This window comes from Anomalospiza imberbis, unplaced genomic scaffold (assembly GCF_031753505.1).
Source record: "Anomalospiza imberbis isolate Cuckoo-Finch-1a 21T00152 unplaced genomic scaffold, ASM3175350v1 scaffold_44, whole genome shotgun sequence".
Classification (NCBI taxonomy): domain Eukaryota; kingdom Metazoa; phylum Chordata; class Aves; order Passeriformes; family Viduidae; genus Anomalospiza; species Anomalospiza imberbis.
In genome coordinates, this window is record NW_027100049.1 from 850,859 (window position 1) to 875,831 (window position 24,973).

Here is a 24,973-nt window from a genome sequence, read left to right on the forward strand (position 1 = left end):
GCATCAGCAGGCCTGAAAGTGGGGGTGTGTTGTGGAGCGAGCCCAGCTGAGATACCCTGAGAGGAGCCCAGTGCTCCTTGCTCCCCTGTGCTGACACGTGAGTGTTTGTCTGGTTTTGGGATGGCCCTGGCTGTGTGAGGGGTGCTACGTGGACACGAGACAGCCGGTCCTGTCCCGCTGGGTCCCAGCAGTGCCTCACAGCAGTCCTGCATCCACGTCAGGATGCTGGCCAAGAGAGGTCCTGGAAGCTGAGGCAGCTGATTTTAAGCTTGTGCAGGTGCCTGCAGGCCAAGGCCAACGGTGTTCCCTCAGGATACAGCAGTCCTGAGGGGTCTCCCTCATTCAAACAAATCAGCAGACAAATGCATTGTCAGCCAAAAGCCCTTTTATTGACCTGGCAGGAGGGCAGGGGTCTGCACCCCACTAAAGTGTTTCTCTGCCACATATAAATTTCAGTGGGTTGATGTAGGAGTTGTATCAAAATCACCATCCATCTTTACACTGCTGAGGTGATTCCATAGGCAGGCGGTTGGAAATACATTGTGTCAGATTCCCATACTTGAAGCTGATGTCCAGGCCCTGGCCAGGAGCGGTCTCGATGCCCCAAAGCAGCACAAAGTCTTCCTCAGGGCTTCCCTGCACAGGGCTGATTCCACACTTGCCCTTAGTTCTTCTGGTAGACTGTGTCTAAAGCTTTTTGTCAGGTCACTCTCATGTCAAGTTAGGCCTGCCAGGATTTTGTTATGCTAACTGCTGCTAAGTACTTAGGCATGTCTGTGCTAATTACTTGTTTACTCATGTGAATTGCTTGTGCTTACTTATGTCAAACCAAGGCCTTGTTCCATCCCCAAAGGTGCCTGAGGCCACCCGCTCCTTGTGGCACCAGTTGCTTTCCTGTGGAATGGTCTCCCTCCCCGAGGGTAAAGAGGGAGCTGCAGAAAGAGCTTGCCAGGCTGCTCTCCATCCTTTCCCAGCACTCCTGGTGAAGTGGAGAAGTCCGAGCTGAGCGCAAAGGTGCAAATGGAGCAGCCGTGCACAGGAAGGCTCGGTGGGAAGGATGATCCAGGATCCATAGGCCTGGCAGCCTGAGCGTGCTCCAGGGGAAGGCCTTGGAGCAGATCCTCCTGAGTGCCATCCCACGGCACCTGCAGGGAACCAGGGCGTCTGCTGGAGGGTGGGAAAGCTCTGCAGAGGGATGGGGACAGCTGGGGCTCCTGGCGGGGTGTTGAGGGCTTCTGTGTGGGAGTTTGGGGGGCTTGGTGCTGGTGGGGTGTCGGAGAAGGAGTTGTCTGGAAGGTGAGAGGTCTAGGCTGGAATTTGAGTCAGTTTGAAGCAGCATCTGTGCTTTGGCACAGCTTTGGTTAGGGAGGCCAGAAGGAATATCTGTGACTTTTCCCCTTCATGGTCCTGATTCTCCTGCAGGGAACAAGAGGGGAGAGCTGTACTTTACTGGCCACTCAGATCTCTGTACCAGGGGGAGGATTAGCCCTTTTGCCATCTACTCATTTCTTTGGGCTACTATTGTACCACTGAGTGGACTCTCATTTCTTGAGAGCTTTTATTTCTTTAGAGAATTAGGATATGATCATCCCTTCCTAGAAAACCAAAGAATGGCCCTTGTTTTTTCCCTTTTTTGTGTAGTGTTATGTTCTGTAAAGTGACCCTCAGTGGACGAGGTTAAGGCAAATGAGTTGCTGCTTTGAGATGGGAAGCAAAATTCCAAATCTTCACCTCCTCAGGCCATCCCAATTAATTTGGGAAGTTTGCAACTTTTTGGAACTACTTGAGTTGATCAATGGGAAGTAAGGCTTTCCTGAACTGATGAGTCTTACTTGCCAGATTCTTCTGTGCCCTCGCCACTAAGGTGTTTTTGTGCTGTAAGAAATTACTTCAATGAGAAAATAATTTCAGCATGGAGTAAGAGCTTCTGACAGAGAACAAGTGTTGCCAGCGTTGCTGCAGGTGCTCCTGCCAACAGCCCCTGCAGGCAGGAGCGCAGCCCCCAATGCACGTGGGCTTTGGCTCCCTCTGGCACAGGAGCCCCCCACGGGCACAGGTCTCTGGGGCAGGAGACGGGCACCGGTGCTGCCAGGGCTCGGGGGTGGCAGGTCTGCTTGGGCAGGGACCCTGCCACACCTGCTGATGTCAGCGCTCTCCGGGACCCAGGGGTCAGAGCAGCATTCCTGCCCTGGCCCACACGTTCCTTGTCTGTGTCACACCCGCGGGTTTAGGATGGCCACCAGCCGGGACGTGTCCCAAGGAGGCCGTGCCAGCTTCTGTGAAGGCCCCGTGCCCTTCCCAGCACGGCTGCGTTGGCAGCCCTGGGGGCTCCTTCTGCTGCCCTGAGCCTGCAGAGCAGGGCAGCGTTTGCTGATGGTTTGAGCCGTTCCTAAAGATCCTGTCGGGCTGTCTTAGACACTTGGGGTGAGGGATTCCTTCCAACCTGATCCACTTTGGGTGGGCTGGGGGCGGCCCCAGGGCAGGGGGCAGTGTGTGCAGGGGCCCTTTGTGACACGGGGCAGCACAGTCACCGTGGCATGGAACGGGACAGCGTGTCCAAGGGCCCTTTGTGACACGGGGTGACATAGGAGCTGGCGGTGACAAGGCCACGCCACAGTGCTCGGAGCATGCGACGGGACAGGACGGGACAGAGCGGTGCCGTGAGGAGCCCCCGCACAGCGCACTTGTTCGTGTCTGACCCGGAGCTTTTCCGAGGCATTACTCCTGCAGGTGACCTCGAGGCCTGACCACAGGACTTGGTGACCCGTGGCCTTCCCGAGGCTTCTTTCCTGCAGGTGTCCACGAGGGCAGACCTTGGGACTTGCTGCCCTGAAGGCATCTTCCATCCCTGCCACCGGTGCTCTTGAGGCCAGACCACAATCCTTGACAGGAGTCTCCTGTCCTTGTGGCAGGAGCCCTCGAGACCAGAGTGCAGGACTTGCTGTCCTGTAGCCTTCCTGAGGCTTCTCTCTTGAAGGTGCCTTCCAGGCACGACTGCAGGCCTTGCTGACTCGGAGCTTTTCCGAGGCATCTCTCCTGCAAGTAGCCACAAATCCAATCACTGACATGGAGCAGAGACCCCCGAGAGTGCCCCAGCTGTCCTGGGTGGAGGAAGAGGAAGAAGGCCCTGGAGCTGGCCCTGCACAGGAGACTGAAGAGGTGGTGCAGTTCAAGCCTCAGCAGGAGGGTGAGTGGCAGAGCTGGGCTGCTGGGCTGGTGGCTGCAGCCAGCTTGGCCACATCCCATCCCATGGCATCCCATCCAATCCCAGCCCATCCCAGCCCATCCCCTGGGCACTTGCCCATGGACAGGACGGAATAGGGGCCAGGCAGACACCCCACAGCCGTGCTCCATCCCCTGGGGCATTCCAGGGCTGTCCCTGCCTGGGGAGCGCAGGGCTGGGCTGTGTTCTCCGGCCTCTCCCGCAGCCCCTTCAGGCTGCGCTTGCTCTTTGCCAGGTGCATCTGTGCACCACACACAAGAGCAGGAACACACCCATGGCCTCTTCCACAGAAGAGCGCAGGTACCTGCAGCCATCCCCAGCTGGGCTGGGCCTGCTGTCACCGCTCAGCCGAGCACCGCGCTTGGAGCATTCCGTGGAACATCCCTGGCTTCCTGCCCTTCTCCTACAGCTGGTTTGCAAATTCATCAAGAGGATTCGGGAGGAAGAGACCAGCACCACAGGCACAGGGCTCAGAGCATATTCGCACATCTTCAAAACCAAGACCTGTGCTGCCCTGCTGGATATGCTCGTAGAGGAGGGGTTTTCCAATCCAAAGCAAGTAAGCAGCCTGTGGCCAGGATTTCATCCTCCCAGGAATTGCTTGGCCTCCCAAGCCATGCCTACTGGTCACTGGAAGCCTTTGAGGCCATGGCAGTGTGGTGGCAAGGGAAGCACTTCTCCGGGGAAGCTGGGGACATTCCTCCCTCTGGCAGCTTTCCAAGTCTCCCCGTGCCTTCTCCAGGTGCCTGCCATGGTGAGGTACATCCACCAGTGGCTCATGGCCAGTCAGTTTGCTGAGCACAGGCTGAACAGGGCCCTGCTGGATCTCACCAAAGAACAGCCTGCTTATGTAGTAATGTGTCCTGGTTTTGGGCAAATTTGGGAGAAAACCTTCAGAAGGAGCCCCCAGAAAGCAAACCCCCACGGGCCCTTGCTCACCTGGCTCGGGAAGAATTTCCCCAGAGAGTAGTGGAAACAACCTTTTTATTGAGCAGGCAAAGCATTCCCAAGCACAAAAAATGAACAACACCAGATGACAAAAAGTCTTTCTATGCTCTGAAGAGGTGACAAATTCAGAAAGTCTCTCCTGGGAGTGGTTGCCCAGTTATCGGTCTCCGGCACTGGGGATGGCTGCTGCAGGTCACAAAATGCTGGCTCTCGGTGTTTCTTGGTGTTTCCCAGGTCCCAATCCTGAGCAGGTTCAAATGGTATTCAGGAAAGGGAAAGAAAAAAAACAGTCCAGGGAAAAAACTGGACTGCCTAGCTAAACTAACTAATAAGCAAAAGCAAGGGCAAAAGCAAAAAGCAGGAGCAAGAGCAAAGTGAAAGCAAGCAAGCCAGCAAGCAAGCAAGAAAGCAAGCAAGCCCTAACCTCTCCTAGACACAGACTCTGGGGAGAGGTGAGCCGGCTGGTAACAAGACAAAACAAACCTTCACTTTTCGGAGCCAGTCCTGAAGGCACAGAACATAGCATCAAGCATAAACAGAACACATGATTGGGGATGCAAGCACCATAACGTCACCCTAGGACATTCCACCCCTTATCTCTGAATCATCAACATAACTACCAAACATCATGTAAAAACTTCATCAAGTAAAAACTTCCATCTTTCACTTACTCAGACACATTTCCTTCCATCTCACTTGCTCAAACCTTTGACACACATTTCCTTCTATATCACTTGCACAAACCTTCGACACACATTTCCTTCTGTCTCATGTCTGTGTGGTTTAACGCAAAGACAGTGGCAGTAACATCCAGCAAACAGTGATATTTGCGTATGAGATCTCCCTGAGGTACACATCCTGTTCTTCCATATTTCTGCATTATTCACCATGTACAACCTGGTCCCTGAGCAAAGACAATCCCACAAATGGGTTTGTCTGTACTCGAGGCAGAATTGATCCACACTGTCTTCCCTAACAAACCTCTGATATGTGTCACTGGGATTTTATCTACCTGGATCGGAACAGCATATAAAAAGGAGCAGTTCCAAACATATGGCACATGATGCCAATCAGCCTCCTGATGAGCCTGTAACATTTCTTGCTCAACAGTGACATTGCAGTGGTGGCCACCAGGCCGGCTTGCCAAGGGAGGCTTCTGGTCATGCCCTGCAAGCAGCTGCTGCTGCCAAGGCGCCTTTGGTGCCTCAGGCTCTCCCTGGCACAGCTCCCAGCACAGCACTCTGCCCTTGTGCCTGAGGCCTTCCCTGTGCTGGGGCTGGCCTGGGGCTTTTCCTGCAGCTGGACCTGCCCTGCTCCTGGCACAGGAAAGGCAGTTCCTGCTGGAGCAGGAGGCTCTGCCTGCGGTGGGCTCAAACCACTCCAGCAAGGCCCTGGTGACGTCAAAATTGCTTCCTAGAGCAGAATAGTCTATAATTGGTATAGCTCCTATATTGAGGAGTAAATAACTATTTTTTAAATTTTATTCTGTGTTGTAAATGGACCGTTTTATCTAATAATGATCAGAATCAATCATAGCTGTATTTATACAGATTTATATGGTAATCCATTGTTAATCGTTTGGGACAAATTGCATTAAGGTTCAATTCCACCTGTCCAATCTGCAGGGTCAGGATGGGATCCAGCCGCTGCCAGTCTCTTCTATTAGAAGGAATTCTAGAAGTCTGGGGGTCCTGCAGGGGTTTGAGGATCTATGGTGGCTGTTGGGGGTCATTTCTCCACCTCATGACTCAGCAGGAGTTTCTCCAGTAAGGAAATAAAGCTTTTGCCTGAAGCTCCCACTCTGCCCATGACAGGAACCCCTGTGAGTGCCCGTGACATCCCGGCTCTTTGGCAGCCTGGGGACTCCTGGGATGTCACTGTGGAGCCCCCGTGAGTGCCTGTGACAGATCAGTGCCTTTGCAGCCAAATGACCCCTGGGATGTCACCATGGGATGGCTGTGACTGCCTCTGACCACACGGCTCTTTACCATCCCCAGAAACCCCTGGGAGGTCTCCATGGAGCCCCTGTCTCTGCCTGTGACATTCCAGCTCTTGAGGATCCTGGAGATTCTTGGAAAGTCCACATGGAACCCCTCTGAGTGCCTGTGACAAATCTGATCCTTAGCAGGCAACCATCACCAGGAAGCCCTGTTGCTATGGTCAGTTTCCATGGCAACCATCACGAGCCCCTGTTGCTATGGTCAGTTTCCCTGGCAACCATCACCACCCCCTGTTGCTATACTCTGTTTCCATGGCAACCATCACCAGCCCCTGTTGCTATGGTCAGTCCTTGGGCAGCTCCATGGAGACCCCATGCCTGGGGTGGTTGCCATGGACACCAGCTCAGGCCTGGAGCCAGAGCCCGTTGCCATGGCAACCATTGGCAGTCCCATCCCCAGGGCCATGGGATCCCAGAACCACAGAACTGGCTGAGCTGGGAGGGACCCATCAGGATCCTCGAGTCCAACTGCTGGCCCTGCACAGGACACCCCAACAATGCCAGCCTGGGCCTGGCAGCGGTGTCCAAACACTGCTGGAGCTCAGAGAGCCCTGGAGCTGTGACCCTTCCCTGGGGAGCCTGGGCAGTGCCCCAGCAGCCCCTGGGCAAAAACCTTTTCCTGAGATCCAACCTCAGCCTGCCCTGACTCAGCTGCTGCCCTCCTGCCTCCAATGGAAAGCACAAAAGGCAAAGATCCCGGGCTGGGAGGAGAACAATTTACTGGGAACAGCAACGAGACAAGGAACAAACAGAACCAGAAATAATACTGATAACAGAAGGGATAAGAAAAATTATTTACAGGGAAAACTACATCACAACTGACTGGCTCTTCCTGGCCATGTATTTCCTCCTGCCTGGAAAGGACACCCTTCTCCTCAGGGACACAAAGAGAGAGAGAGAGTCCCTTTCCTGCCCCTGGCAATGACCTGTGGTGGGAGTGAATGTAATGACAGGGCCATGGCCAGACCCTCATGTTCTTTGATCCCACACCATGTCATTGGCAGGGGCAGGAAAAGGGAAAGATCTCTTCCCAGCATGGATCACAGGGAACATGGATCACCAGAGCTCTTCCCAACATGGGTTCTCCCATGGGGGATGAAGCTGGAGCAGTGCATGAAGCTCTTCCTGCAGCTAGGGCATTTGCAGGGCTTCCCTTACTGGTGCCTCCGTTGGTGTCTGGTCAAGTGAGAGCTCCTGGAGAAGTTCTTCCCACACTGGGGACACTTGTAGGGCCTCTCCCTGGTGTGGATGTGCTGGTGCCTGATGAGATGGGAGTTTTGCTTGAAGCCCTTCCTGCAGTGGGGGCAGCGGAAGGGCCTCTCCCCGGTGTGAATCCGCTGGTGCTTGAGAAGAATGGATCTGGTCTGAAAGCTCTTCTGACAGTTGGGACATTCGTAGGGCCTCTCCCCAGTGTGGATCATTTGGTGGATGATCAGTTGGGACTTCTGGCTGAAGCCCTTCCCACATTCCCCACATTTGTATGGCCTTTCTCCAGTGTGGATCCCCTGGTGGCTGATCAAGTGGGACCTTCGGCTGAAGCTCTTCCCACATTCCCCACATTTGTATGGCCTTTCTCCAGTGTGGATCCTCTGGTGGCGGATCAAGTGGGACCTTAAGCTAAAGCTCTTCCCACATTCCCCACACTCGTAGGGCCTCTCCCCACTGTGGATGTGTTGGTGGATGACAAGGGCAGAGCTGCAGCTGAAGCCCTTCCCACATTCCCCACATTTGTATGGCCTTTCCCCGGTGTGGATCCTCTGGTGGCGGATCAAGTGGGACCTTAGGCTGAAACTCTTCCCACATTGCCCACACTCGTAGGGCCTCTCCCCAATGTGGATGCGTTGATGGATGATGAGGTTGGATCTGTAGCTGAAGCCCTTCCCACACTCCCCACACTCATAGGGCCATTCCCCGGTGTGGATCATCTGGTGGCAGATCAGGCTGTTGCTCTTCCTGAAGCTCTTCCCACACTGCAAGCACTTGTAGGGCTTCTCCCCATCCTGAAGCTTATCATGGACCACCAGCTCCAAGATCTGGCTGAAGCTATGTCCACCTTTCTGGCACAGGGTGGGTCTTTCCTCCTCAGAGCACCCTGGGCTGGGTTTGCAGCCCCTCCTCCTGTGGGATCTCCAGGGCTTTTCCTCCCCATTGGATTCCTGCGTCATGGAGCTGCTCAAAACGGCCTCTGACACGAGGTTCTGCCATGGGGATTTGTCCTTCCTGGTCTCCATCCTCAGCTCCTTGTCTGGGGGAGGAAGGACAAGGAGAGGATGGGATTTGCCTTCGTGCCATAGGGAAGGGGAAGGAGATCCCCCCAGTGCATCCCCGGCAGGACGGCGTTGGCAGAGAGGTTGTCCTGTAGTCGGGGGCTGTGCTGTGCTGGGAGATAGAGCAGGAGAGAGGGCGAAAGGGGCAGTGACTTCCTCCTCACCTGCCTGGGTTTCCAGGGGCTCCTTCCCCTTCCTCGCAGCCTTCTCCTCCATTTTGCAATGGTTTGGAGAAGGAAAATTCTGTTTTGGGAGGAAAACAAGGGATGAGCACAATGAGTTTTGTACTGGTTTGAAGGCAAACCAGGAGGAGAGTCTAAGCCAGAATTACAATTTAATTTAAAAAAAAAATCAATATCAAGGCAATGATACAGATACACTGGCTTAATCTGACAGAGTCAGGATTTAACCTGACACCCCGTTGGTCAGGGTGGTGGTAGCTGTCTGATGAAATGGTGGCTGCACTCCTGTTGGAGTGATGATCGTGATTCTGTCAAAGCAGTGATCCAGCAGAAGGGATCACCTGATGGGTCTTGTTCTGAAGGTCCAGTGGTGGTTATGGGGCTATTGTCCTCTGGGAATCCAGTAGGCAAGGTGGTCCTGGTGTTGCAAGGGTGAGATTATATCCAGGTAGGAATGCTTGGTTCCTCCCCCTGGGCGGAGCATCCCACAATGGGATGATGTAATTTTATCAGTCCTGCAGTGGCACTCAATGGCCCATTAACAGAAGATAGCCCCTGGAGGGCGTTATCAGGGCTGAGTCATGGAAGAGATAAAGAACACTGCCCCACCTGTTTATCACAGTTTATGAAGATGGTGACTGAAAACATACTTTGGGTTACATCTTACATTGCACCCTGAAACAGTGAGGCAATCCCTGCTCGGGGTGGGGGATGAACACCACCCCCCTTTCCCAAACTGGCTCAGGTGTAAAACCCCCACCGTGGGAAGGCCACGCACACAGGGGACAATGTCACACTTGCCTCACCTCAGGGGAGGTCTCTGTCCCTGTCACTCCCTTGCTCTCCCCCCTTTTCTCTTTCTTTCCATCTCTCTCTCTACCTCGTATTTACTGTTCAATAAAATCCACTTGGGATTTGGTCTCGTTAGCATCTTAATTGGGGCAGAGGCATCTCTCTAACAATTTTATTAACCAGATTGAGACATTATTTTGGTGCAGTGAGTTCAGGGCACTGTTGTCTGACCCCGAGTGCCTTTGACAAGAGCATGGTTCCCTCCTCTCAGGAGGTTCTGGCTCTTTCTGGAGGAACTCTTGGACACCTGGCGGCAGCTTCTTCTGTGTGACTTTTGGGAGAACTTATGAGGAAAATGGCTGTTGTGGGTGGCCAGTGTAAAGAAAATATTTTGTTGTCCTTCCTAGAAAAGTTTGTTAAAATCACTGGAGGAAAGGGAGCAAATGATACCAGCAAGACTGATAAGGATCATTCACCACAAGGTGAGGAACACAAGGCTGCCAAAAGTCCTAGTGATTTATTAAAGAAATATGGATATTCATGTAGTACTGATATCCAACTGTGACGGACAGAAACTATCTAACAATTTAAAGTAAGAATGTGTATGTTTATTATGATGCCAGGCAGCGTGCGGGATAGCTCCCAAATACACACTGCGCCTTTCAAATGATTAGAGAGTCCTTTTATCCATACAAGTATTGAATACCCAAAATGCAAATACATATTCATAATTTTGGTGCATCCCATTCCTCACTTTGTATACTAATAATTTCAAAAGCTATTAAGCATGTGTAGTTTGTTCCTTGAAAAAGGTAGGTGGTCCCTTTCATGGGGAGGGGTCCCAAAATGAGGAAGTAAATGAAGTCTTCCTCATTCTGACCTTTCTACCTTTTCAATGCAAATAGGACAAATGAACCTTGGTAGAGCTCCCATTCCCTGTCTTCAATTTGTTTCAGAACAGAGGAGGCCCACAACTGTCTTATGTTCCTAAAAGCTATTTGTCAGTTTCTATATTCTTCATTATAAACCCAGCTAACTAAACATTGTGTTGACAAGCAATCAATTATTAGTTAACTACTAACTCTTAACTTCATCAAGGCCTACTCATTTGTTTTAATTAACTCTAGTAAGGCTTATCTCTAACTAAAATCTTAGCTCCTCTAAAATCTCTAAATCCCTTAAAGTTTATGTTTCACTAGAAGAAACCCAGCTCAAGTAGCTAAATTCCCAAATAACTCCCAAATTCACAGGCTTGTGGGCTTTGCCAAATGTGAGAATAATTTTTTTCTTCATCCCTGTCACCATTGTGACAGCTACACAGAGCTTTCCCTTCCTTTTAATAATCTGTATTGGGCCAAATTTTCACTTTTATCAGAACCTGCCAGCAGCAGAGCTGAAGCTGTGCAGGAAACGATGAAATTTGGAATTGCCACATTATTGCTACTATTGTCAGTTTATTCATGTTTGGGATTTGTTTGCGTTTCCATCACAAGTGACATGTGGGAAGAGCAAATATTCCTCAAGGCATTTTATGTAGGGTGAAGTTTGATTTCTGCCGAGTTTGTTTTGTCCAGTGCCCAGGGGATGCTTGAGGTGTCTCTGTGCCTCTTGTCCTGGCAGATGCTTGGGAGGGGCTTGGGGGGTTGTCCCTGTCCCTGTCACCCCAGGCCATTCCCCAAGGGGTGTCCCTGTCCCTCTCACCCCAGGCCATTCCCTAGGGGGTCTCCATCTCTCCATCGTTCTCACCTCAGGGAATGCCTGGGAGAGTCTCCCTACCTCTCACCCCTGTGCCAGGGGAGTGCTCAAGGGAGTCTCTCTCCCTCTCAGCCCAGGGGGTGCTCGGGAGTTGAAACAGGGTATTTTACAGGGTAAATTTAACAGGGTAGAAATCCATGTGTATTTAGGTGAAATGTGCTGCTTTGAATCATTAGTAGCTTGCCAGCCTAGGTAAAATACGCTGTTTAGTCTGCTAGCTCTGCTGCTGAAACATGGATGAAAAATCGATCCCCACAAATCCCGTACGGAGCTGTAGAGACTGTGTGTTTATTGCCGTGCTGGACGCATGTGGGGATCGTTCCCCTTCAAAGGACATGCACGCCCCTGTGTAAGAGACGGTCCCAAGTTCCCCTCATTTTTGCCTCACGTTTGCCACAATGGCAGAGACTGAGATCCTGGAAACCCCGATCGGAGTTCTGGCTTGGAGAGGTGGATGATTATTTTTGCAGGTGTATTTGCTGTGCCACCACGGACCACTGCTTTGAGCAGGGCCTGGCAAAGAGTGGCTTGTTGTACGTGCTTACACCTGCTTCACAATACCTGCTCAACCCATGAATTTTCCCACCTCTTGGCCAAATGAACTTTCTGGGGTAACTCTGGTGATCTCCCACGGAAGACCCCTCATCTGCCTCATGACCACTGTGACGGACAGAGATTGAAGCCCCTCCCAAAGACTGAGACTCAGACCCCTACCACAGGGAGGAGGGCTGGCCTGATCAATGTGAGATGTTTGCCCAGGTGTGGTCGATGGACCAAGAAGACAATGGCTCTCGCTCACTGCTGATAACATGACCTGTTCCCCTTTGGTGGCTTCAATGGACATTCATTGTCTTCTCCCCACCCCCCCCTTCCACAGAGGACTATAAAAGACCCCTGAGATAACCAAGATTTTGAGATTCTCCCTGATGTGACACGGCTCTTTGGGAGCCACTGCAGGAGCAGCACCCTGGGAGCCTCGGGAATGCCCCTCTGGGATCCACGGCAACACTCCCAGGGGCTGAAATTCCAGTTTCCAGCCAGGAAAAGATGTTCCTGCCCTTGAAGGCAAAGCTCTTAACAAGGAGCCAGAAGCCAAGTGGAGCAAGATCCTACAGTGACATTTCACTGCCAGCCTTCATAACTTCATCCATAGTTGTTGTAGCTCATGGATTAGGAATGAAATCAGGGCAGGGTCTTTGGTGGGAGCTGCCCTGGATCAAGGGAGACACTGAGAGAGACACAGAGCAGGCAAAGAGAGGCAGGAGAGAAAAGAGGACACAAACACTGAGAAGGTGGCACTCTGAAAACAGAACTGCAACTGACTGAAAAGGAATGGGATGGAAAGAAATAATTTTGTGACTTGTATTTCCAATCAAAATACAATTTCCTCCCTTTCTCACAAATCTCCTCCCGCTGTCATTCAGCAGGGCTGTCAGAACGTTCTTCATTCTGAATGGATGTTCCACGCAGCAGTCACAAAGAAACAGGGAATAGGGACTTTCCTGCTCGTGGGGAGTTTGACATCCTCAGCTGAGGAGAGTAGAAGGCACCAGAAGGAAAGGACAGCTGGGCTTCACCCTTCCTCAGGAAAGAGGCAGGGGAAAAATCTCTCGTCATGTCTGCAGCTGCTCCCACAGGGATGTGAAGGCTGATCCCAGAGCCCCAAGGGTCACATTCAGGGCTGCCCTCAGGGAATGCTCGCCTGGTATTGAGGGGCAGCGTGGGAGCACCTGGATCTTGGAGAACCCAGCTGCCCCCCATGTTTGGAGGTGCCTGAGGAGGGCTGGGACGATTCCAGGGACATCCTGCAGTGACATCTCCCCTGTCCCGCTCTGCGTGCGCTCAGTCCCAAACCTGACCCTGATCCTGGTCTCAATCTCACTCCACGTTTAGACACCCTCACAGTTCTGTATTTAATCTCATCCCAGAGCCAGACTTATCTAGCCTCAGACCCAATCCCAACCCCAGCCCTAAAGCCAATCCCATGTCTAACCTTAACCCCAATCCCAGCTCTAATCCAAATATCGGTCCCAACTTCAACCCCAGCCCCAATTCCACCCTCTTCCTAAATCCTCATCCCAAATCAAATCCCAGGTTCAGCCTTTCTGGGCGTTTGGGGGTGTCTCTGTCTCTCTGACCCCGATGACATTTGGGCAGGGTCACACCAGGGCTGAGATGGGCAGAGATCCCCCCGCCACCCCAGGGATGAGAAGGTCGGAGAGCCCTTCCCACCCTGAGCACCCTCAGAGGTGAGAGGGACACAGAGCCCCTGGTCCCCAGCCCTGCACAAGCATTCCCTGAGGCCAGTGGGATGGAGACCCCCCGAGCATCCCCCAGGGCAAGGGGACAAAGACCCCTGACAATTCCCTGGACTGAGAGGGACAGAGACTGCCCTGAGCAACTCCTGGCACAGGGTGAGAGGGAGGGAGACCCCCCAGACATTCCATGGGGTGAGAGTGATGGAGACCCCTAGGGAATGGCCTGGGGTGACAGGGACAGGGACACCCCCTGGGGAATGGCCTGAGGTGAGAGAGGGACACCCCCTGGTGAATGGCTTTGGGTGACAGGGACAGACCCTGTGGAATGGCCTGGGGTAAAAGGGACAGGGACAACTCCCCCAAGCCCCTCCCAAGCATCCCCCAGGGTGAGAGGCACAGACTGCCCTCAAGCTTCCCCTGGGCACCGGACAAAATAATCTCAGCAGAAATCAAACTTTGCATAAAATACTTTGATGAATATTTGGTATTCCCACAAGTCACTTGTGATGGAAATGCAAACAAATCCCAAACATGAACAAACTGACAATAGAAGCAATTCTGTGGCAATTCCAAATTTCATCGTTTCCTGCACAGCTCCAGCTCAGCTACTGGCAGGTTCAGATAAAAGAAAAGTGGAAATTTGCCCCAATACAGATTATTAAAAGGAAGGGAAAGCTCAGACTACCTTTCACAAAGGTGACAGGGACAAAAAGAAAAATGATTCTCACATTTGGCTGTTGTAGATGCAGGTGAACCCAATAGGAAGAATGAAGATGTCTAACTCCAGTTCACAAGGCTGAATGATTTCTTTATTATAATTATGCTATAATACATTAATATACTATATAAAAGAGGATACTATACGTACATGCGACTTTCTCTAACTATGATATCTAACTAACTCACAACTCATGACCCTCTCTGGAGAGTCCAGACACAGGTGGATCTGATTATCCATTGGCCCAAACAATCCACCGTGATCCAACAAAGCATTCACTCCAGATAAGCAATTCTCCAAACACATTCCACAAGAGAAAAACAAGGAGCAGAAACAGAAATTATTTTCTCTTTCATTTCTCTCTGTGCACCTTTATAAAAATCCTGAGAGAGAGAAAAATGTACTTGCCACATTTGGCAAAGCCCCCAGGCCTGTGAATTTGGGACTTATTAGGGAATTTAGATACATGAGCTGGGCTTCTGGTAAGACTTCGTGCAGCCTTGTGTTCCTCACCTTGTGGTGAATGACCCTTGTCAGTCTTGCTGGTATCATTTGCTCCCTTTCCTCCAGTGATTTTAACAAACTTTTCAAGGAAGGACAACAAAATATTTTCTTTACACTGGCCACCCACAACAGCCATTTTCCTCATAAGTTCTCCCAAAAGTCACACTGAAGAAGCTGCATTGAAGTTTCCAAGAGTTCCTCCAGAAAGAGCCAGAACCTCCTGAGAGGAGGGAACCATGCTCTTGTCAAAGGCACTTGGGGTCAGACATCAGTGCCCTGAACTCACTGCACCAAAATAATATCTCAATCTGGTTAATAAAATTGTTAGAGAGATGCCTCTGCCCCAATTAAGGTGTTAACGAGACCAAATCCAAAGTGGATTTTATTGAACAGTAAATGTGAGGTAGAGAGAGAGATGGAAAGAAAGAGAAAAGGGGGGAGAGCAAGGGAGTGACCGGGACAGAGACCTCCCCTGAGGTGGGGCAAGTGTGACATTGTCCCCTGTGTGCGTGGCCTTCCCAGGGTGGGGGTTTTAGACCTGAGCCAGTTTGGGAAAGGGGGGTGGTGTTCACCCCCCACCCCGAGCGGGGATTGCCTCACTGTTTCAGGGTGTAATGTAAGATGTAACCCAAAGTATGTTTTCAGTAACCATCTTCATAAACTGTGATAAACAGGTGGGGCAGTGTTCTTTATCTCTTCCATGACTCAGCCCTGATAACGCCCTCCAGGGGCTATCTTCTGTTAATGGGCCATTGAGTGCCACTGCAGGACTGATAAAATTACATCATCCCATTGTGGGATGTTCCGCCCAGGGGGAGGAACCAAGCATTCCTACCTGGATATAATCTCACCCTTGCAACACCAGGACCACCTTGCCTACTGGATTCCCAGAGGACAATAGCCCCATAACCACCACTGGACCTTCAGAGCAAGACCCATCAGGTGATCCCTTCTGCAGGATCACTGCTTTGACAGAATCACGTTCATCACTCCAACAGGAGTGCAGCCACCATTTCATCAGACAGCTACCACCACCCTGACCAACGGGGTGTCAGGTTAAATCCTGACTCTGTCAGATTAAGCCAGTGTTTCTGTATCATTGCCTTGATATTGATTTTTTTTGTATTAAATTGTAATTCTGGCTTAGACTCTCCTCCTGGTTTGCCTTCAAACCAGTACAAGGCTCAATGTGCTCATCCCTTGTTTTCCTCCCAAAACAGAATTTTCCTTCTCCAAACCATTGCGAAATGGAGGAGAAGGCTGCGAGGAAGGGGAAGGAGCCCCTGGAAACCCAGGCAGGTGAGGAGGAAGTCACTGCCCCTTTCCCCCTCTCTCCTGCTCCATCTCTCAGCCCAGCACGGCCCCCAACTACAGGACAACCTCTCTGCCAACGCCGTCCTGCCGGGGATGCACTGGGGGGATCTCCTTCCCCCTCCCTAGGGCACAGAGGCAAATCCCAACCTCTCCTTGTCCTTCCTCCCCCAGACAAGGAGCTGAAGATGGAGACCAGGAAGGACAAATCCCCATGGCAGAACCTCGTGTCAGAGGCTGCTTTGAGCGGCTCCATGGCGCAGGAATCCAATGGGGAGGAAAAGCCCTGGAGACCCCGCAGGAGGAGGAGCTGGAAACCCAGCTCAGGGTGCTCTGAGGAGGAAAGACCCACCCTGTGCCAGGAAGGTGGGCAGAGCTCCTGCCAGAGCTCGGAGCTGGTGGGCCATCAGCAGCTTCATGATGGGGAGAAGCCCTACAAGTGCTTGGAGTGTGGGAAGAGCTTCAGGAAGAGCAACAACCTGATGTGCCACCAGATGATCCACACCGGGGAATGGCCCTATGAGTGTGGGGAGTGTGGGAAGGGCTTCAGCTACAGATCCAACCTCATCATCCACCAACTCATCCACACTGGGGAGAGGCCCTACGATTGTGGGGAATGTGGGAAGAGTTTCAGCCGAAGGTCCCACTTGATCCGCCACCAGAGGATCCACACTGGGGAGAGGCCTTACGAGTGTGGGGAATGTGGGAAGAGCTTTAGCCGAAGGTCCCACTTGATCAGCCACCAGAGGATCCACACTGGAGAAAGGCCATACAAATGTGGGGAATGTGGGAAGAGCTTCAGCCAGAGGTCCCACTTGATCAGCCACCAGAGGATCCACACTGGAGAAAGGCCATACAAATGTGGGGAATGTGGGAAGGGCTTCAGCCAGAAGTCCCAACTGATCATCCACCAAATGATCCACACTGGGGAGAGGCCCTACGAATGTCCCAACTGTCAGAAGAGCTTTCAGACCAGATCCATTCTTCTCAAGCACCAGCGGATTCACACCGGGGAGAGGCCCTTCCGCTGCCTCCACTGCAGGAAGGGCTTCAAGCAAAACTCCCATCTCATCAGGCACCAGCACATCCACACCAGGGAGAGGCCCTACACGTGTCCCCAGTGTGGGAAGAACTTCTCCAGGAGCTCTCACTTGACCAGACACCAACGGAGACACCAGCAAGGGAAGCCCTGCAAATGCCCTAGCTCCAGGAAGAGCTTTGTGCACTGCTCCAGCTCCATCCCCCATGGGAGAACGCATGTTGGGAAGAGCTCTGGTGATCCATGTTCCCTGTGATCCATGCTGGGAAGAGATCTTTTCCTGCCCCTGCCAATGACATGGTGTGGGATCAAAGAACATGAGGGTCTGGCCATGGCCCTGTCATTACATGCACTCCCACCTCAGGTCATTTCCAGGGGCAGGAAAGGGACTCTCTCAGTCCCCGAGGAGAAGGGTGTCCTTTCCAGACAAAAGGAAATACATGGCCAGGAAGAGCCAGTCAGTTGTGATGTAGTTTTTCCTGTAAATAGTTTTTCTTATCCCTTCTGTTATCAATATTGTTTCTGGTCCTGTTTGTTCCTTGTCTCGTTGCTGTTCCCAGTAAATTGTTCTCCTCCCAGCCCAGGATCTTTGCCTTTTGTGCTTTCCATGGGAGGCGGGAGGGCAGCGAGGGGCAGTGCGGTTTTAGCAGGAGCAGGAAATTGGGGAATCCCACTCCTGAACCCCAGCCCTTGGAAACTGAGCACCCCAGCTGGTCCCAGCCCTGGTGGCCATGGCAACAGCCTTGGGAGCGGGTCCCTGGCTGGGGCTGTGGGAACCTCTTCACTCTGGTGCCCAGGGACAGGACTGGAGGGAACGGCTGCAGCTGAGACGGGGCAGGCTGAGGTTGGATCTCAGGAAAAGGTTTTTGCCCAGGGGCTGCTGGGGCACTGCCCAGGCTCCCCAGGGAAGGGTCACAGCTCCAGGGCTCTCTGAGCTCCAGCAGTGTTTGGACACCGCTGCCAGGCCCAGGCTGGCATTGTTGGGGTGTCCTGTGCAGGGCCAGCAGTTGGACTCGAGGATCCTGATGGGTCCCTCCCAGCTCAGCCAGTTCTGTGGTTCTGGGATCCCATGGCCCTGGGGATGGGACTGCCAATGGTTGCCATGGCAACGGGCTCTGGCTCCAGGCCTGAGCTGGTGTCCATGGCAACCACCCCAGGCATGGGGTCTCCATGGAGCTGCCCTGGGACAGACCATAGCAACAAGGGCTGGTGATGGTTGCCATGGAAACAGAGTATAGCAACAGGGGCTGGTGATGGTTGCCATGGAAACTGACCATAGCAACAGGGGTTCCTGGTGATGGTTGCCATGGAAACTGACCACAGCAACAGGGATTCCTGGTGATGGTTGCCTGCTAAGGATCAGATTTGTCACAGCCACTCAGAGGGGTTCCATGGGGACTTTCCAAGAGTCTCTAGGCTGCTCAAGAGCTGGAATGTCACAGGCAGAGACGGGGGCTCCATGGAAACCTCCCAGGGGTTTCTGGGGATGGTAAAGATCCAGATGGTCACAGGTAGTCACAGCCATCCCATGGTGACATCCCAGGGGTCATTTGGCTGCAAAGGCACCGATCTGTTACAGGCACTCAGGGGGCCTCCACGGTGACATCCCAGGAGTCCCCAGGCTGCCAAAGAGCCGGGATGTCACGGGCACTCACAGGGGTTCCTGTCATGGGCAGAGTGGGAGCTTCAGGCAAAAGCTTTATTTCCTTACTGGAGAAACTCCTGCTGAGTCATGAGGTGGAGAAATGACCCACAACAGCCACCATGGATCCTGAAACCCCTGCAGGACCCCCAGACTTCTAGAATTCCTTCTAAGAAAGGAGACTGGGAGCAGCTGGATCCAATCCCACCTCCAAACTTTATCAAAGGTGTAAAAGATTGGACAGGTGGAATTGAACCTTAATGCAATTTATCCCACAGGATTAACGATGGAATGCTAGATATATTTATATAAATAGAGCTCTGATTGTTTCTGATCATGATTAGAAGAAAGATCCTTATCAGACTTATCTACTCCACAGTATAGAAGCTATAACAATTATTAGAATGTAGTGCTCTGGGAACCAATTTTGACGTCACCAGGGCCTTGCTGGAGTGGTTTGAGCCCATTGCAGGCAGAGCCTCCTGCTCCAGCAGGAACTGCCTTTCCTGTGCCAGGAGCAGGGCAGGTCCCGCTGCAGGAAAAGCCCCAGGCCAGCCCCAGCACAGGGAATGCCGCGGGCACAAGGGCAGAGTTCCATGCTGGGAGCTGTGCCAGGGAGAGCCTGAGGCACCAAAGGCACCTTGGCAGCAGCAGCTGCTTGCAGGGCATGGCCAGAAGCCTCCCTTGGCAAGCCGGCCTGGTGGCCAGCACTGCAGAGCTGCTGCCTCAGGGCTCATTTCTGGCTGGGCTCTGGAAAGCCACTTCTGCTCCAGGAGCCTGACGGGGAAGCCATTGGCCCCAGCACCTTGGGGACAGGACATTAATGACAAAACTCTTCCTGCCAGCAGAGACAAGGCAGGGGCAGAGGAAAGGGGAGAGCCAGGCCCAGGGGACGGGGCTGGATTGTGGCAGCAGCTCTCTGGCCACAGAGAGAAACAGACAACTTTCCCAGACATGATACTGGGAAAGACTGTGAGAAGATCAGAGAAAAGAATGAGAAACAATTCTTCTCTTAACTTCCTGCACCTGGTGTTGTGAACACATGGAATGTGTTATGGAGATTTATTTACCAAAGGGTGGTTTCTTAATTAGCCAATGGTGATGGTGTTTTAATTAAAGGACCAATTAGGTCCACTTGTAGTGAACTAGGGTATAAAAAGTAAGGGCTTCTTACTAAAAGAAAATAATCAGCCTTCTGTGAATGCATGGAGTCTGTGTCAATTATTACCTGGCCAGGGACCCCTTGTACCAGCACTGGAATGGTGATGGCTGTGAGGTCACAGCCCCTGCAGCAGCCTGGCTGCCCTCAGCAGACATTCTGGCCAGAAGCATTGTGAGGGCACCCAGCACATCAGAGAACCCACACAACAGGAATTATGTCCTTGGGGATGAGAGGGTTCCACTGGGCCAGGTTGCACAAGGCTCCTGCTCTTGGAGCATTCCTGGGATGAGAAATTCACTTCTCTGGAAAAACAGTTGCATTTTTTTGCCATTCTCATTGTAAAATATTTTCTCCTTATAACAAATCCAAACCCACTTTGGTTCAGTTTATAGATGTGAGAAATGATGCTGACTTGTAAAAATTTAGAAGGTTTATTAAAAGCTTATCAAAATACAACAGAAGACTGAATAAGGATGTGAAAAACAAGATTCAGTCTCCGGGTAAAATTTAGAAGTTTAGTAGATGGCAATAGGAGACAAAGGTAATAAAGTAAAGATTTACGAGTGGGTGCTTGAGATTCCACCAAGAGCACCCCTGCTATTTCAGAGATGCCCTTTACATACCCTTTCTATTGCATCAGCCTGCTGCATATCCATAAACAATGATGCATATTTAAACTTTTCCCCAAACTAGTTTACATGTTCCAGAACTATTTAGCACGTCTCCTCCTTGGGTCTGCCTTTTTAGAGCACGCACATTTCCTGGCTGTGGTTTTAGTCTGTTCTTGTTATCACCTCCAGTTTGGGCTTTGGTCCATATTTTCTACAGACAGTGGGTGCTGATAACTGGCATGTCAGCAGCAGGGGTCTCCATCATATGTTCACTGGATGCTATCCCAGACAAGCAGGCAGTTCCATTACCACAAGCATGACTGTATCAGCTATTTCACTACTGAGTTTAGTTAATAACAGAAATAAAAACTATATCTTTATAGCAAAATTACTTTAACATTATACATATAGCATCCATTTCAATATTTTCAAAAAGCCAGTATTATAATATATATTTATACATATTATATATGACCCTCTTTGCCAGAGTGCAGCCAGTTCTCTGAGCAAAGCAGGTCCCAGGTGAGTGTGGAGAGACAGGATGGGCTTGGGGAATGTGGAGCAAGGTGGTCCACACTGGGTGAGACCTCAAGGCACAGCTTCTCTGAGCAGGCCAGACCTCCTTAGGAGAGTGCCTGGGTCAGTATCCATCACAAAATGCTGCAATCACCTCTTCCCTAATGTTATATGTAACAGGTATAATTCGCGCCATTTTCTTGCTTCATATATATATAATGTTAAATAGTTGTTAGGATGTACCTCTTGGCATTAGAAGCCCCCCCCTTCTCAGGCAAAACTAAGTGTGTGTTGAAACCTGATTTACAAGCAAGGAGATGTGGCTCGCCAGGAGATGGGCCTTATCTGAGGCGATATGGAGACACCCAGGCGCTGATCATCGCGTGAACGACCCGAGATGGACATCAGGATCATCCCCCCAGGCCGATACATGTGAATACTCTGTTCCCGTAAATTTCATCAAGAGTTTCCACTACACCAGACTTTGAATTTCTCTACCTTGTGCCGAGAAGGAAATCTCCTCAACTTATGGGACTTTAAATGAAACAAAGGACTAAATGCCGAAATCCTGGCCTCAGGCAAAATTTTCCCTATAAAAATCGCTTGTACCAGGATAGTGGTGTGGAGGCATAGAGTGAAACCTCTGCTGAGGCTGATCTCTGTGTCTTGCACTCAGCGCCGATCCCGGGCTCGGCACTGTCCTTTTCCGTGTGGCTGGCTAAGTTAGATCTCTATTGCTAAAATAAATTATTTTTATTTTTATTAATTTGGCTGGATCATTTTTCATTTATAACACCTAAAGAGAAGAGTAATAAAATACACTCTTTAAAATAGAAATGCATATTTCTTAGAAGGCTATTGAAATAATTCTCCATAACTGCAGCAGGAAACCTTCCTAACCAGACCAGAGGGAAATCAAGGCAGAGCCATGGATTTTTTAGGACTTGTTTGATCCTAATGAGCCCCGTGGAGCATTTGGAGCTGAGCCCTGGAACCTCAGGGCCTGAGAGTAGATTGCACAAACCTTTCCAGGAGTCAAAGTCAGAGTAAAAACCCAAAGTTTCTCGAAGCATTAATGGGACCCACTGAGGTCCATCCCCAACACAGGCTCCTCATGGACTCCTTGGAGGAGAGAATTAGAGGCTGGGATGGCACAAAAACCTCTCAGAGACTCAAAGATGCACAAAAACCTCTCAGTGTGGAAAGGAAAATCCAAAGTAACTGAAAAAAGTTGGGTATCTCAATACATCAATGAGCCCCACTGAGTGTCAGCGCAAAGCTCTCAAGGGACTCGTTAAAGCTGATAATTGGGGCCATGATTGCACAAACCTCTCACAGAGTCTGGATCAAAAGGGAAACACCAAGTACCTTAAAAGAACGGAAGTACCTTGAAGCATTAATGAGCCCCACTGAGTGTTGTTCCTGACAAAGCCTCTCCAGGGACTAATTACAGCAGATAATTGGAGGCCATGACTGCACAAAGCTCTCAGAGACTCCAAGGCAAAAGCCAAAGCCAAAGTGCTTTGAAAAACCTGCAGTCCCTGGGAGCAGGAAGGAGCCCCCAGGGCCATTCCTGAGCAAGGCTCCCCAGGGACTCCTTCCAGCAGATCCTTGAGGCCACTGGGATGTGGGCTAGGGGGGGATGTGAGGGCAGGACAAGGGGCTGACAGTGCCCAGCCTGGCTGGGGCTGTGCCAGGAGGCCCCAGTGCCTCAGGACAAGGTGTCTCCTGACAGCCCTTGGTGGCACAGACACTGCTGTGCCCCAGGGCACCAGGACTTGGCTTCTCTTTGTCCCCACCTGTCATCAGTGCCTCCAGTTCTCTGCTCTGCCTGGGGCCTGGGGACACTTTCTCAGCCGTGTCCCTCAGTGGAACCCATTAAAAGCCAAAGAAACTTTGGAATTGGATTCTGACTTGGAGCTCTGGAGAGGTTTCTGCAGCTCCCTCTCAGGGCCTGATGTTCAGGGCCTGAGCACAAAGCCCCAGAGGGTCATTAAAGTCCTTGTGCTGTGTCTGTGCTGCTGAGCTGGGGTGGGCTCCTGGCACAGAGGGTGATCCTGGTAACCAAGGAGAGCTTCAAAAGCACATTTCTCTGGATGAGCAGCTCTTCTCCCAGCCCAGCAGGGCTGGGGCACTGCCTGCAGCCAGACAGAGGCACAGAGAGCTTCCATCAGTCAGGGCTGGGAAGGTGCTGAGAAGTGCCTGGGGCAGAATCCCTGGCAGCCCTTGGCACAAGAACCTCTGGCTGCAGGACAATGCAGCTGCAGCTCCTGGAGTGATCTCCTACAGCTGGAACATCCCAATGCCCACAGACCCTGTGAGTACATTCTCTGATCATCTCTTGTGCAGAGCAGCCAGGGGTGCCCAGGGCTGTCCTGCCGAGCAGGGTCCTGCAGCCCAGGGCGCTGTGCTGGGCCAGGGACTCTGCTGCCTGCCAGGGACAGCTCTCAGCCGGCCCGGGGAGCTGCTCCCAGCGCTGGAGAGAAGCTGTGGGGGGAAGGAGCCACCCTGAGCAGGGCAGGTGCTGCTGCTGAGAGCTGCTGGCTGGGGCAGGGCTGGTCCCAGCTCCAGAGCAGCCTGGGCACAGCTCCAGAGGACACTTCCCAAAGAAGGTAAACCTGGGATTGCTGTAAAGGTCAGGAGCTTTCCTGAGAGTGCTTTTAATTTCCTGCTTGGTGAAGGTTGAGACAGAATAATTTTTGCTTTTCATTCATTGTCCATATATTAGTAGTTCTGGAAATTATTATTTTGTAGTTATAAAACTATAACCCTTACTTAACACTATTAAACAGTCAATTAACTCTATTAACCTACTATTATATACTTATATTACTATAATCCTTAATTTACTCCAGTACATTTCCTAACCTTTCTCCTAGGTTTTAGAACAATAAGCTGACGGTCTAAATACATTCCTGAAATACTGCCTCTCCTGACTTGTCACTGTCCTTTCTCCATGAACAGGTCCCCATGTGCAGCCACAGCCAATGTCCAACAGCAGCTCCATCAGCCACTTCCTCCTGCTGGCACTGGCAGACACGCGGCAGCTGCAGCTCCTGCACTTCTGCCTCTTCCTGGGCATCTCCCTGGCTGCCCTCCTGGGCAACGGCCTCATCATCAGCGCCGTAGCCTGCGGCCACCACCTGCACACGCCCATGTTCTTCTTCCTGCTCAACCTGGCCCTCAGCGACCTGGGCTCCATCTGCACCACTGTCCCCAAAGCCATGCACAATTCCCTCTGGGACACCAGCACCATCTCCTACTCAGGATGTGCTTCTCAGCTTTTTCTGATTATCTTCTTCCTTGGAACAGAGCTTTCTCTCCTGACCATCATGTGCTACGACCGCTACGTGTCCATCTGCAAACCCCTGCACTACGGGACCCTCCTGGGCAGCAGAGCTTGTGCCCACATGGCAGCAGCTGCCTGGGCCAGTGCCTTTCTCAATGCTCTGCTGCACACGGCCAATACATTTTCCCTGCCCCTGTGCCATGGCAATGCCCTGGGCCAGTTCTTCTGTGAGGTGCCCCAGATCCTCAAGCTCTCCTGCTCCAAATCTCACCTCAGGGAACTTGGACTTCTTGCTGTTAGTGTGTGTTTCGCATTTGGTTGTTTTGCGTTCATTGTTTTCTCCTATGTGCAGATCTTCAGGGCCGTGCTGAGGATCCCCTCTGAGCAGGGACGGCACAAAGCCTTTTCCACCTGCCTCCCTCGCCTGGCCGTGGTCTCTCTGTTTATCAGCACTGCAGTGTTTGCCTACCTGAAGCCCCCCTCCATCTCGTCCCCATCCCTGGATCTGTCAGTGTCAGTTCTGTACTCAGTGGTGCCTCCAGCCCTGAACCCCCTCATCTACAGCCTGAGGAACCAGGAGCTCAAGGCTGCAGTGTGGACACTGATGACTGGATGCTTTCAGGAACATTAAACTGCTAGTCAAGTTCTGCAAATCACTTGTAATAAAAAGAATCTTTGATACTTCTTGTTGGATTCATTTGGTAGGTTTTTTTATTTTTCTTTTTTCATATTGTCCACAAAGAAATGTTATTGTTTG

General features: G+C 51.6%; 3 protein-coding genes across 6 annotated transcripts in view; 2 read left to right on the forward strand and 1 right to left on the reverse strand.

The window, feature by feature from the left end:
• The window catches only part of LOC137466802 (zinc finger protein 271-like), a 678,770-nt gene that overhangs the window by 472,854 nt on the left and 180,943 nt on the right, over window positions 1-24,973 (reverse strand). The window contains exon 2 of one of the 4 annotated variants that reach the window (XM_068178460.1): window positions 7,329-8,129. In XM_068178460.1, the coding sequence (XP_068034561.1) occupies window positions 7,329-8,129 (801 nt within the window). Of the gene's footprint in view, window positions 1-7,328; window positions 8,224-24,973 lie in introns of all 4 variants that reach the window. The other 3 variants (XM_068178461.1, XM_068178459.1, XM_068178458.1) reach the window with 3 other exon arrangements.
• Window positions 16,321-24,973, forward strand: part of LOC137466804 (zinc finger protein 420-like) — a 198,060-nt gene continuing 189,407 nt past the window's right edge. Inside the window, exon 1 of the mRNA XM_068178462.1 lies at window positions 16,321-17,079. Coding sequence (XP_068034563.1) covers window positions 16,440-17,079 — 640 coding nt within the window. The 5' untranslated portion in view covers window positions 16,321-16,439. The remainder of the gene's footprint in view (window positions 17,080-24,973) is intronic.
• LOC137466806 (olfactory receptor 14A16-like) lies at window positions 23,915-24,847 on the forward strand. Its single transcript, XM_068178464.1, has one exon. It carries the CDS (start codon window positions 23,915-23,917, stop codon window positions 24,845-24,847), a length of 933 nt encoding a protein of 310 aa, XP_068034565.1.